We start from the raw sequence: 14,692 nt of genomic DNA, 5'->3' as shown, positions 1-14,692 counted from the left end.
ATGTTCCATGTTCTTCACTTACAGGAAAGCAAGTACTGTTTTAGGCAGTGTTCACCCTTGTCTTAGGGGCAAACATTCAAACGAACATACACTGAAAATAGCAGACATTATGTCAAGGAATATAGTGTTATTTGGCCAAATTTATTGGAGTTGCAAAGCCTCTGTGTCATGAGTAAGTTTGTATGCGTGTGTGAGCATATTGAAAGTGAGCCAGAGGCCTACAAGGGGAAAATGAGTGAGCTCATCCCCCCGAAGTGCTGTGTTTTAAGTTTTTCCACTCCTCTGTACTGCAATTTTATCTCTGGGAAAAAAAAATAGAAGGAATGTTCTCTCTTGTCTGTCTCATACGCCCGACAGGGTGACTAAGAAACACACATTTCCCCCCTCTCCCTCAGTCTCTCCTTATCATCTTCTCCGTTTTTCTTCTTTTCCCCCACATTTAATGTAGGCTGTAGTTATTGCACTGAATCATCATCTGCATCACCCAGCATGCCTCACTCTGTCCCATATGTTGCGAGTTTTTGAAAGTTTCCGGACTTGGAAGACTCTCCCCAAGAGTCCGACTTTCTGCTGATCAGCAGCCTGGTCCAATTATCTTGGAATGCCACATCGAGAAGCACATTCAATAATGCCGTATCCTCTCTTATTACAAACCATGAAGCAACACACTCTCTGACACAGTGTGTAGACTTTGGACCTCTTCCTTGTAATGAGAACACTGCTGAATCTTCGGGGGCCGCGAAAAAAAAGAAATTAAAACTCAGGCCTGACTGCAAGAACACAGTATTAGATGGGGCCTTTGCTACTCTAACCTTCCGAAGTTTGTTAAATATGACTTACAAAAGCTAGAAAGGTCACTTACAACTTATTTTGGTTAAGGATATTACAGTAGGTCAGCAAGAGTTGAGTGCATAATGCACATGCAGCAATGTTTCTGTGCCCCAGTTAATGCTTGTGTGGTATGACTGCATGTCTTATCCAAGGCCAAGTACAGGATGTCTTTTACTCTGTATTGTGCATTTAAAAAAATCCTTTTTACTTGAATACTCTCCAAGCTAAGTGTCAGTGTACAAACATCAAAAAGTAGCATCTTACTTAACTAAAGACCCTAAATGTCCTGGATTTTTTAAAATCTTTGGCAAGGTGGAGACTTTGGGAAGCACTCGCAGCAGACTGCTGCACGACTGCCAGTGTAGTATCATTACCTGCTTTGGCAAGACTTAAACACCAACCCCTCAAAGAGAGAGTGGACCCGGCCAAAACCATCCAATCTCTTTAAGGCTACATGCAGTTACTAGCAGGATCCTGGAGTGGCACTCATACTTTGTGCTAATTAGCTTGTCAACAAGCAAAAGCCTTCCTTTGATCACAGCATGAGAGGAAATGGGGTTCAAGTTACGCACTGTCCTCTGCCAAACCGCTAGAGTTCCTGAGTACACAGCAGTCCACTAATATATCATCCAACCTCGGAGTTCTGCTGGATTAGTTTATTTTCTCTAATGAGCTTCATCAAAAGTCTGACACTTTAGCAAGTCAGCACGCCGTTTTAACTTCATAAAGCATTCTCAACGACGATTGGATTCAGCGACGTCTAGTGGCAAATTTTCTGGTTGTAATTTAATCTTTTAAGTGCATGTGGGGGAACCTTTGGAAGCTAAGACATGAATGGAAAAACATGTGAAAGCCGGTGTTTGGTTCGTCTTTGTGGAGATGCTGCAGAAACATAGCGGTGCAACTTCTAAACCTCTGTGGCAAAGAAATGGCTCATCAACCTGGTCCAGGAGCTTTGCTACTATTCACTATAGCCTGGAAGTGAAGCTATATTGCACGTGAATAGCAGTGTTTCATTTCTGTCAGTTACATCGTTATGGAAGAATAAAGCCCAACTGCAGTTACTGAAACTGTAATTCGACAAACAGTGGCCTCTGGTGGCTACAGTAAGTATGATATGAGCATTGCAGATTGGTAGGAAACAATGTATAATCACTTCATGGGTCAGATGAGTTCAGGGGCAGATTGGAGTAGGACTGTAGCTCATTTAAATAAGTGTGACATTTCTAGTATGCCTGTAATGAATTTCTCAAAAATGTAGCACGTCACAATGAACTTGATTTAGTGTTAAAAGGTAAAGGTCTGCAACACCTCGGGCACCTTATTTTAAGAAAACAGAAAACAATTTAGTGATTGCAGTTTTTCATTATAACCTACTTTTATTATCACTAAACCTTTTCTCGGTGTGAGGATGATTAGTCGTATGAAGTACCACTGAACTTAAACAAATTACATTTTCATTACTGGCAGCACCCTCCTCTGATAAAATTGTCCGCATTTTCAAGCCTCATTATTTTTTAAGTGAACCCTTTATAAGACTGGTGATCAAATTTAGTGACTTCCTGTTTCTAAATGTAGTCATTTGTCATAACTTCCTGCTTCTTCAAAAGTAATAATTGGAGATTACAACATGTTCACCCATAATAGCAATCCATCGTCCAGGTCTGTCCATACAAATGTTGCCATAGTTAATCTTTATAGCGTATTGTTCTCTGTGCATGTTTTTGTGTTTTTAATACAAGACATATTGGGACAGTGGTCTTAATGTGCATAGCCATTTTTTTTACAGAAAGGTATCCAACTCAAAATATTTTAAGGTACAAATTACAGTGAAAATTTTGGTCATTTTTAACAGACTATAGTATGGCATAAAGGGTATTTAACAGCACTTTTAACAAGGCTTTATGGTCTTTAACTATCCTTTAATGACTTTAATGAAGATTTCCGTGAGTTCCCTCTCATAGGTGAACAAGGTAATTCGGTTTCTAAACATTGAATAGCATTGATTATGTGATAGGTTGTTTACTCTCAAATGAAATTGTTGTGTTTCCTTTTAAAGCTTTAGGCTTGAAAATGTGTGTTTTTGTAATTGTACTTTCAGCTTTCTTTTTACTGAATTACCTTATTGCTGAAGATGGTAAAAGGTAAGGTGGCTGAGAACAATATAAGGTGAGCTAAGTTTGAGCAAAAGATGCCTCTTCAACCTTAATTTATCTCTCCAAAGATAGAGTGTAATCAGCCATGCTTGGCATTACCTTGTGTAAGAACGGTAAAACCTCAAGAGTGCCTGTGTAGGTCTTTCGAGCAGGTTGCTTTTCCTCAAGTGGCACGCAATGCCTCCCATTACCTTTTATTTTTCACTTTCCTCCTCTCTGCTCTTTTGTGTTTGTCCAACTTCCCCCTCTATCTCCCCCTCGATCGTTTCCTCTCCTGTGCTGCTGAACTTTTCTTTGTGCTGCCCACCTCCCTGCAGCCAGGATCTCTCCACTCTGCAGAAAGCCTTCATCTGGTTTCTGATGGAGATGGGGTGATGATGACAAACCCCACAAAGAAAAGGAGATGGGAAGAGGGGGAAAAAAAAGCAGGATAAGCAGCGAGGAAGGGTAGATCGTACCGTATCCAGACTTCAAAAAGGTCTGTGATGGGAGATACGAAGACAACTTCTTGGCATTTGTGTTTTTGTGAGGCTGCACATTGAACCGAGCCGAGTTAGCAGATGTGAATAGGCCAGTTGGGGTGTAAATGCAATATGGATGACTGAGTTCGCAAGGGGAGACACAAGTTGGGGAGAGTATCAAAGGGCTCGCAAGACTATAAACTTGGCAATTTCTCCACCATATCTGTTGTGAAGATGCATACAATTCATGCAGGCTTTCTAATTTTTCCTCTCATGTCTCTTGAAGCTCACCGGAGCTTCGCCGCTTGACACCTCTTTTCCACTAAGAGTGAAAAACGATGCAGGCAGACAGGCGGAAATGTGCTTTGCTTTGAAACACTGTCTTCATATTTCGAAGCCAGATGATCTGAGATTGTGTGATGTCAGCCACGATCTTGATAATAAGAAAAAAAAAAAGTAATTATTTTTCTTGAGCTGGAATCCTTAAAATTAAATCTCTTGCTCTTGATTAAAGTCATCTGGGTACTATTATTTCGTTAAGTATCTTGGGTTTTTCGACTTTTACATTATTGGTATTAATTCCAGCTTCGATAAAGCTTTGCAACAATGGCACTATGTAACTATATGGCCTCTATCCTTGCAGTGCTCACACTATTTCTTTGAGAAGACATAACCAACCCTTTCAAAAAAGAGAGCTCACCCATCAGACTTTCTTCCCTGGCAGTTTCAATCTCCTCATAAACTTGAATTCGTAGTGCCCTCCAGTCTAACTCTATATCTTATACAGTGCTTTCATATTTGGTGTTATTCTATTGTATAATCTTTGCCAGGTTTGCCACAATTGCCATCATGTCATTGTCAAGGCTCATGGGTCAACAGTCATATAGACAATGCACACATTTCATCTGCTGTTGTTTTCTATCCCCAAAAATTGCCTTGAGGAAAAAAGAAATCACAGATTTCGAATAATGGGTGTTGGTTCAACCATTTGAGCTGTTTGGTCTCAATAACAATAGATCATTCTGGCACACACCAGAGACATTTTTTTAGGAGAACAACCTCATGCCAGCTGTGAGGCATGATGAGGGAAATGTTCTGGTTCGGGCTTGTTTTACCGCCCAGGGGACTGGGCAGCATACATATGAACTCGACATCGTATTAAAACACTGCTTGAAGATAATGTAAAGGCATCTATCTGGCAGCTGAAGCCGAAATGGAAGTGGACCTTTCAACAAGACGCACACAAGCAAATCCGCTAAGGAATGGTTTAGGAAGGAGGAAAAAAAAGGTTATAGGATAGTGCAGTGGATATGATTAACATTTAACTGGTGTGGGAGGATTTGAAATGGGCATTGCATGCAACAAAACCTCTTGTCGTCTTCCACCTGAGGGGATTTTGCATTGAGGAGGGGCCAAACACTTGTGGAAGTTCATGTTTGAGTTTATGGACAGCTCTGCTAACGTTATTCCTGGTAGCTTATGTGTTTACTTTTCATGTGCATTCAGTGATATTCAGTTGTATTAATGATTGTATAAGTAGTGCTGTAGTACTCGAGACTACAATTTCAAGGTCTTGGTCTTGGGAAGCTTTGGTCTTTGTGTTGACTCGGTCTCGGGTTAGGGAGTATTGACTAAAACACCACAACTTAAAATTTTTCATTTTTGCGTGAATGTAACTAATGATGTTAAGTGTGTTAACTGCTTAAGCAGCTAAATAAGTTAAATAAGTTAAATCCATTTACCATTTATTGATTTGGTGGAAGTGATGGACTGATTTGAGGTAGTTGATGATACAGACTGAGTTTTGTTATCAACCATTCAAGAAGCTGTCATTTACCATTCCTTTGAATGAAAACAAGCTGTTTCATTAAAGAAAAAGGAAAGTTGTTAAGCATCACCTATTGTCCTCTACACAGCACGGAACACATTTGGGATGAGTGTTTTTGAAAATTGCATTCATCCTTTTGTCAAATTTTGGAATAAAAATGAGAAAGAAAATGGGTTTAACAATGCCTTCTAAAGACTTAATTTGTAAAACAAACTGAAAATGCAGAGTCACAATGTGGCTCATGAAAAATTGTTGTTAATAGTTGATAAATTCATTTCCAAATGCTAACTATGATGAAGTCCAAATAAAGAGTGTCAGTGTCAGACAGAAATTAAGTTTCATTCAACAAAGGCAGACACATTTATTTTAACTACAAATAATGCTGGTTTATACACATTTGATATGTGAAGAGAAATCACAAAAAAGTTATGTTGAAGGCTGTATAACAGCTAAAACAAAGAGGAATGTCGAAAAAGAGATAAAATAGCTAGAAAGGGCAATAACAAAAATCTGCAAAGATTTTGAAAAAGTAAATAAGCTAAAACTTTCTCTATTTTACCAAAATTGCATTAAGATGGATAAAACTGTTAAAAAAGTGGATAATGGGAGGAAAAAAGTAGTGGTTTTGAAACTTAATTTCTTTCCATATATAACAAGCTATTTTCTCAACTGTATCAGCTACCTTATCCTCATTTTACAGGTCAAACATGTTTTGTAAGTCCCTTCAGAATTCAGAACTGCATGAATCATTGTTTTTAATATACCTCTTGTAATCTAATCTAATGTATGACACTTTATTCGGGGGAAAAAAAGTTGGATTTGCCTTCAACAGACTAAACTTTATGTTTTTGGATAATCCAGGCTCAAACTTTTTGAAAAACTGTACCCACTAGAACATATTGCTTGGGGGACATAGTTCTTGGCCCCAAAGAGATCAATTAACTGTGGATCACAGTGATTCACAGGGTCTACCTGTGGTAGCCCGGTTTCCCCACACATTTCGCACAACCCGCCTGCATCCAGGCTCGGTGCTCTGACAGGCAGCACTTTTCTCCGCAACCTCCCCTGACAGGGTGAGAACATATCCATCAAACAGAGGCTACTGCGACAGACAAGCTTGGTGTGAGACATCTTGTCAGACGGGGCTGTGTTCCACTCTGCACAGCTTTGCCCTCATTTCATCTTGCTCGCTGTTTTTTTTTCCTTTTTTTTCTTCCCCCCCCCTACCACACGCTCTCTTTCTCTTTCTTCCAGATCAATATTTCTGCCGCTGTCAAATGCATATATATGTTTGATGTTGGTACTTTTATCTCACACAAACTGACAGTTTCACTCACAAGCGCGCACCAGAGGTTGCTTCAATAATGTTTGAATTATAATAGGTTTGTGTTTCTCACACAGCCACTTTTCTTTTGATTTCCCACAGATGCCCTTTGCCCATCCTTACAAGTGGATGATTGGAAGTTTCCCCAGACGGCCAGGGACAATATCACAGGTGAAAAGAGATGCTCATACGTGCGTCTTTTTCAGAGTTTTATTCACGTGGGTGCTGATGAATATGCCTTTTCTTACCAGGCTTTAATCTGGTGAGGCGATTCTCCCTGCTCAAGAATACAGATGTCAAGAAGATCCGCAACCCTCGAGGATCCGTCATCCTTCGCCTGGGCAAGACGGCGCTCCTCCAACCTACGGAGTGAGTTTCGCCCTTTTCCCTTTCTCCCCGCCACCTCCAGACAAACACATCTTGCACGAGCACACTGCGCATGGCTTCGGGGTGGAGAGGAGTGCAGAAATGAAACGAATATTCTGCAGGATTTTCAGCTTTTTCTAAAGGCCTATGTCGACAAGACGCTCTCTTTTCATGCCATGCCTGAACAAGACGGTGGCAGAGAGACTGAAAGCCCTCCGGCGATCCAGCCTCTGAACCCTCGCACTGCATGTCAGCGCTTTCCAATGGCTGTTGCATTTTTAAAAAAAAAAGGAAAAAAAAAAGCAGACACTTGGCAAGCTGTAAACCACAGGTCAACTGGTGATTGCATTTCCAGAAATACCACTTCATTTCCCTCACCACTGACACTGACGCCGAACTGTACCGCTGTTGGTTTCTGGCCGTGACCACAAACGGTTATCGTTAACAACTTTTCATAATGAAGCGTCTGACTTATTTAGCTGAATAGAAGCAACAGGAGTGAGATTTTAATTGGAGACACGATGCAGATGCCAGAAGCAAAACAAAACAAAACAAAACAAAAGCATTTGTTTATTAGCTGCATTCTCAAAAGCTTGGTGGTGGGGGAAAAGGTTCCTGCGAACTTATCCCAGTAAACCACGCACTGAGTCTGTGCAAACTGCAGACATGATGCAGTTTAAATAAGCCGTTTTGTGTAGCAGATGTTAATAACGGGCAGGTGCTGACTGTTTGTTTTCTCTGAGTTCTTGTGAATTACAGCGAGCTTTCACAGGACTGAGCTTCTTTTGGCCCACCGATAAAGCAGTTTTTCAGAACTTGCCAATTGGGTCACACCGAAGTATTTTATCACTCTGTCCAGCGCTGTGAGCCGTGAGCTCCGCTCGCTTGAAGGCCCAATAAATCTGTCTACAAAACACTCTATTCACTTGAAACATTTTGTTCTAAAAGTGTCACATAGATTGTTTGTCACAGGCTTAGAGAGCAGTCGTTCTTATGAAAAGAGGGAAGAAACGCTGAAAAGAAAAAAAAAATCAAACTGTCACTTCTCAAGAAATCATCTTTGGAGGCAAAGAGGCAAATCCAAGATGTTTTTGTTTTGCCTCCAACCATACAGAGGATGGGAACACCATGCTGAATCTCCTCTGTATTGCTGGTTTGGGATTATGTCAGGGCGCAGCGTTTATTGAAATTTTGATGCGGCTCTGAGCTTTGCTGTCAGTTTTATCACAGAGCAACGTTACCTGAGTGACTTCTTTTTAACAGAGACAGAGAATAATCAATGTTAGCACATCAGCCTTGCCTGTTGGATTGCCTTTCATTCTGCCTCTCTCCATGCTTAGCACTCATGTCTTCAATAAATGACTTATAATTTGAGGAGATGTTTGCTTTTTTTGTGTCTGCCTTTTGCTCACTTGCCTTCATGTCTCACAGATAAGTAGATGAAATCAGATTGCTATTGACGTCTGTTCTGGGAATTCTCCCACTCTTTCATTATTTGGATTTTACTTGCTTCATCCTGCTTATATATGGTGTGAAAGGGTTCTTGATGTTTGCTGGAAACAATTGAGGGACAAGAGGGTTAAGGGTTTACATTTGCCATAATGCTGTTTGCTGTTCACGATTTCTGCATAAACGACCTGATTTACTGAGAGTTTGTATGTTTAAAAAAGGGCCACAACCTTGATGTTGCAGACTCGTACCTGACATAAATGCAAAGTAACATAGAGTTTATTAATATGGAACATTTGTATCCGATAACAATCTGGGAATTGCCCTGTGTCTGAATGGTGCTCTATAAATGAAATTTGCCTTGCCTTGACTTGCAAAATCTAGGAAATATATGTTCATATGATTTGGACCCTACTTTTTCAAATGAAAATGTAAAACTGTTATTGTGTTTTGGATGTCTGATTACATGACAACCTTTTGAAAACAGCTCGCCCAAGGTGGACATTTTCTAAAAGGCTCAGACTCCGTCTCCTTGGAAATGGGGAAAATTACCCTGTATTTTCTGAAACACTGCCACTGCGCATGCACACTACAGTCGTAGTAAAAACTTCTTCTGCACATATGTAGATAGACAAAAACGACAATGGCAGCCTTCAAAGTGAAATAGCTCCCAGTCCAAATTCTCCTCGGACAAATATCTATATCGTCTCCATTGTTATTGTGTTGTTCCCTGTGCTCATGTATGTGTAATTTCATTAAAAACTACATTTTCAAAACATTTCTGACATGAAAATGCAAAAACAACGCGTTGTCACTTGAAATATTGTGTAAACAGAATCTTATATTCATGTTCTTTATATTTTTCAAGGTTCAAATCTACTTAAGCTGCAGCAGAGACGCTGCTCATATTGTGGTTAGTTTCATGGCTAGCTCCACACTACTTTTATTTGCACACTTAATTTTAGGATATTTTCTCTTTTCTACTTGTTAAGTCTTGACTTCTGTTCCTAATCTCTTTTATCCTTGTGTTTTGTTTTGGGTTTTTTTTTCTTATAGATTTTCCTTTGAGTCAGATCATCTTCCATATTAAGAAAACGTACCCACAAACTCGCTCAGTGGAAGGTGCAGCCTATTTGCATACAATTGAGCAGTGTCTTATGAATACAGTGCATGTCGCTTTACTATGAGCATATTCATGTTGATATTGTGTTGGAACATTTTACATAAGATTTCACGCTCTTTTTCCTGTATGAGAACAAATTCTGTATTTGCAAGAAACCTATTAATATAAATGGCCTCAGTCCAGGCACAGGCTTCCTGTCAGTCAAGCGGTGTTTTAATTCATCGCCAGTGAGGTTGACTGAAGTATGAGACGCGTGTGCGGTAATTGGAAAGCAGCGTTTTGCTTTGTATCAGGGCTAATCCATTCGGCTAATCCAAGCTAACGCAAATGAGTGACAGCCAGATGAAGCTACTTTTCTCTCGCCTCTCTCAGTTTTCAACTGACAGTGAAATGGGCACCAGTCACAGTTGGTCACATGGATTTTAATTTCATCAAAATGGGATTGATTGCTTTGGGCCTGTTCTCTTTTTTGTGCAGCTACAGTGTCGTAGAAGCAATTTCGCAATGCCATGGCACAATGCCAAGATTTATTTTTTATTTTTTTTAATGATGAAACTAGTAAGCATTTAAGAAATTTGACACCTTTAATCACAGAATTGGAGATAAAATTCACAGCTTGTTTATGCAATTCAAAGTAACTATGCAGGAGTTGCAACTGTAGAATGTATTATATTAAAAAGACAGCACTAATAGCAATTTAAGATAAAGTGCAAAGGTCAAGGCTGTGATGCCTGTAAAACCTGCCACTATTAAAGAAACATAAAAGATCATGAATGCGGCAGACTAATAAAATAAATGTTTAGCAGAGAAATAAAAGTGACTTTCACTGAATGAATGTGGATAGAAGATTGAGGATTTCACCCCACAAAAATACAGTATTAGTAATTGCTAATGTGTCTCTCTCGCCATACAAACGTGTGTACTCACTACTGTTACTGTTTATAGCATATTGTTTTCTGTGTGCATGTGTGTGTGTGCTTTCATTGCAAAAACAAACAGCAGCACCAACTAGTGGCCCGACATGAAAACTACACTGTTTCTAACATTTATGTGTAAATGGTCTTTCTTTTCAAAATGTTGCAATGTAAACATATTACCTTTCTGAAATGAAAACGCAAAAACAATGTGCTTTGGCTTGAAATGTAATGTTGTGAATGGGCCCTGAGAGATCAGTGAACTCCAACAAGTAAGTGCATCTGTCACCAGCAGGAATTTTTAAACAGGATAAACTGTGAGGATACAGAGCTTTTGAAGCTGGTCACTCCCTGTGTTTGGTGCGTTTAACACTTTGTGAACTCAGATGTTGAGTGAACATGAATGAAACAACACCAGAATGAGTTTCTAAATGGTCTGTGGTCTGTCCATTTCATAGTTTGATGTATGTTTCTCATATACCGGTGAGCATCTGGATTGACAACGATTAAGTTTCGGCAATTTGTGTTTGTTTAATTTGTGGAAATGTCTCAGTGAATGTCTTTACACTTGACGTGGATGCTCACATTTCCATCTCCATGTACGATGAACTGATTAAATTTCAGTCAGCACAGTTCAAAGCCACTGTGACGTCATGAATCACATCATGCTGCCATAATTCTCAGCTTTACATTAATGAGGACACTATTTCACAAAGATGTCAAAAAGCAGCAGGAAGAAAAAATGTGGCTCCCAGCCAGCTGTCTTGATTTATATCAAATGGACTGACAAATGCAGTAGAGAACTTTTGTTTCATTATTCATGCAGCCGGAGGATAACTTCTAATGACTTTGGTATTTTCCCAGATATTTCTTGTAGCATTGGCATGAAAACATTTGTGATTTTCGGGTGAAACGTGTGAACCATCAGAACGATGGCAGTAAAGTTCAAATCTTGTTTTTTGTGGATTATGTAAGTGATCCAAGTGATTCCTCCTTCTAAACTTGCATTGTGGTATTTTGCCAGTGTTGGCATGTTGAAATAAAAAATAAAAAAGCTGTATGTTGTATGTTCCATTGTCAGTGGCCATATTTCAGCACACTGACATGCAGTCAAATCTCCGCTGTGCCTGAGAACAGCCTCACAGAGCCACGGGAATAGATGTAGACCATTAATCTTTATCGTGGTCCCTTTACCTTGGACTTGACAAGTGAATTAAATTTCGCTTTGGGCTTCAGAAAGACTTTGGTCAATGCATTCAATAGCGATATGAACCATAGCTGAGCACCACCAGCCATATAGAACATTCTCATATCCATAGTGTTTAGTTTTTTTTTTTGATAATAGTTGCAAGGTATGTGCTGCTGGCTGGAACGTGCTTTCTCTTCTTGAACTTGTGTATGCTTTTAAATGCAAATATCACGACGATAGCCATCGGGAAAGCGTTACAAGCTGTAACAGCATTCGTCCACCGCAGCTCGAAACTCGCTGCTTTCTTATATGTGTCGGGGTTGTGGCTGTTTGAAATTCCTTTTGGTTACTTGTGTGTAATGCATTTAAGGATAGAAGGTCCTCTCTGCTGAATGCAATCAATTCTAGTACAGTTACAACCCAACGTAAGGGTGCGTGTATAGCTCTCCAGGTGATACTCTCATCTTGAAGTAGAGATTTGCTTTTTCAGCATTAGATTTCCTCCCCCCTTGTGCCTCACTGGCTTCCTCTGACCCCGTTTTTTTTTTTCTAAAACAAGAAAAGCTGAAGTAAACTTTCTAAGTTGAGAGCAGTTGGATCTGAATATGTCTGGTAAATACTGAGTAATTTATCTTTACATTACATGTTTCTGTGCATGTGTGTATCTTGTGTATTGGCAAGTCTGGAATGGATATGTATTTTGTTTTTCCTTTTCCTCAAAGAGCTTGAATTCAACTTACAAGTCAATACTTTGTGTGAGTGGCTTTGCGCCCTGTGGCTCATGTCACTAATCGACAGCAAAACAACTCAGCTTTCAGTATTGTTCCCTCTTCCCGTTCTCTCTGTTCCTGTTACTCTTTCTTCCAGCACTTTCCCTTTCTGCCATCAGATCCGCGATATTCGCTTTCGTTTTGATTTTTCATATTGAAACGAGAATATCCTGAACTCACTTTTGCTCCCGGTCTCTCTTCATCATTCCTTTTCCCTCTCTTCCTTCCTTCTTCACCTTCTTCTTCCACTCATCCACTCTTTGTTTTGACGTCCTGTAGTTGGATGTTTTCCCTTGGATCTTCTCTCAGTCATAAATCACTGTCACCCCACTTCCAGAAGTGGGAAACCAGCTGCCAGCATCAACACTTCTCTGTTTACGTGTGTGTGTGTGTGTGTGTGTGTGTGTGTGTGTGTGTGTGTGTGTGTGTGTGTGTGTGTGTGTGTGTGTGTGTGTGTGTGTGTGTGTGTGTGTGTGTTAGTGAGAGAGAGTGTGCATGCAAACAAAGACAGAAAGAGAGAGGGAGAGAGAGTGAAGGAAATCGAGCTGTAGAGAATATTTCAAAGTGTTTACCATCTCAGTGAGCATGCATTTCACTCAGCTTGTTTGTGAACCCTTCATCTCGCAACACATCTACACACTTCGGCGCGGAGAGAATGTTTGTGGGCGCACAGTGTGTTTGTGTGCTTAGATGCCCTTGACCGAAAACTGAGGGATGAGGCTTGCCGGACTGTATCTGCTATAAAAATTAATGCCAGGGGGTTATGCACACGGGCTTCTCAATGCACTGCTGGCCGCAGTCACAAAATGTGGGAGGAGGGCGAAAGAGGCATCGAAAAAGACACACATTCACACACACAAATAGAATATTGAAATGCTCACAGAGGAAAACGCAGTGTGGAAACACACAAATATACTCAGGAGGGCTTTGTCACTGTTCTCATCAGGAGACGAAGGAAAGATAGATGAACTCAGAAGATATCTGATTGTGTTTCAAGTCTAAGTAAATGTAAGCATATCTCTCTGCCGTCTGACGACAGTGTATAAAAAGTCTGGCTGTATACCAGTATAATATGACTGCTTAAATACAGACAATTTACAGTCACAGAATTTGGTTATGATAATAATATGATAAGTCTAAGTAAAATGTTATAATTTTGTTAAATTAATCAGATTGTTCTGGGGCAAAGGATTTCCATTATGTAAATATTTGTGCAAGTCGGGCAGACGACTAAGTTACTATTCCGGGTGACTCAACTATAAAACTATCAAGTTCCAGAAGAATATTGTTTTTCTTGTCAATCTACTCATGCATGTGCAGCCCAACTATTTACTGTGATTGTGGTGCGCGTGCACAGTAACTGCCTCTCAGAAAAGATATGCGTTTCATCAGAGATGGAGTTGGAGGATTTTCAAAAAGTTGCATTCTTGCTGGCTTTGAACACAGTTGTCATGTAAACTGACACTAACTTTCTGTAACAAGTTTCTCAAAGGCGCCAAATCCTTTGTGATACTTGCCATTTACTGCTGTATATGCATTTTAGTATTTAGTTTGTCTGCTTTATAGATTTTAATCTTAGTAATGTAGGTTTTTTATTGTGGCACTTTAGTGGAATTCTGTTGTCACACAGTGCCATCTCGGGGTCCCAGATGTTGCAGATGTTTTTGGATGTAAAGTCACTTTTGTAAGTTGCATGACCAGCCAGACAACCGATTTTCTTTGTGAGTGTTTTGTAATTATTCATTTTATCTATTTGTGCCTTTGCTTTTGTAATGGTGTTGCATTTTTTATTTGGTACAGACTGAAAGCAGCCTGCTTTGGCCTGGATGTTATTACATGTGGAGGTCTTCACACACACTTCACACCACAGTGCATCTTAGCAGTTTAATAACTGCAAAGCGATTATGACTTAAAAAGAAAACTGAAACTGGGATTGTAAGGTCTTCGTTGATTAATTTGTTGCCCTTAGCGATTTTGTTTTTTTCCACAACAGCTTTTCAGCTGGTCTCATCTGTCTTGTCTTCACTAAACAAAAAAGAAACAGAAACCATCCCAAAGAATGTCAAAAGAATCTGTCCATTATCCAGCTTCCCACAACACCTACAGTACACCACTGCCCAAACCATTCTTCATATATTTATATGTGGGGTGGTTATTTGGCTTAGTACTTTCAAGCAAAGCACCGTTGAGCCTGATTTATGACTTTTTGTTTCGAGGAACTGACTCGATTATCAATTTGTGCCAATAAATATGTCCAAGTTAACATTTTCTGTTTCTGTTG

General features: G+C 39.8%; 1 protein-coding gene across 3 annotated transcripts in view; it reads left to right on the top strand.

Annotated features, from left to right (window-relative positions):
• col16a1 (collagen, type XVI, alpha 1) overlaps window positions 1-14,692 on the top strand; it is a 79,569-nt gene that overhangs the window by 10,680 nt on the left and 54,197 nt on the right. For all 3 annotated transcript variants that reach the window (XM_080515982.1, XM_080515983.1, XM_080515981.1), the window contains exons 3-4: window positions 6,703-6,771; window positions 6,852-6,969. In XM_080515982.1, coding sequence (XP_080372108.1) covers window positions 6,703-6,771; window positions 6,852-6,969 — 187 coding nt within the window. The remainder of the gene's footprint in view (window positions 1-6,702; window positions 6,772-6,851; window positions 6,970-14,692) is intronic.

The sequence above is a fragment of the Blennius ocellaris genome (genome assembly GCF_963422515.1).
Source record: "Blennius ocellaris genome assembly, chromosome: 20".
In the NCBI taxonomy this organism is placed as follows: domain Eukaryota; kingdom Metazoa; phylum Chordata; class Actinopteri; order Blenniiformes; family Blenniidae; genus Blennius; species Blennius ocellaris.
The sequence above is the reverse complement of the archived record's forward strand: the minus strand, read 5'-3'. Positions and strand labels throughout refer to the sequence as shown.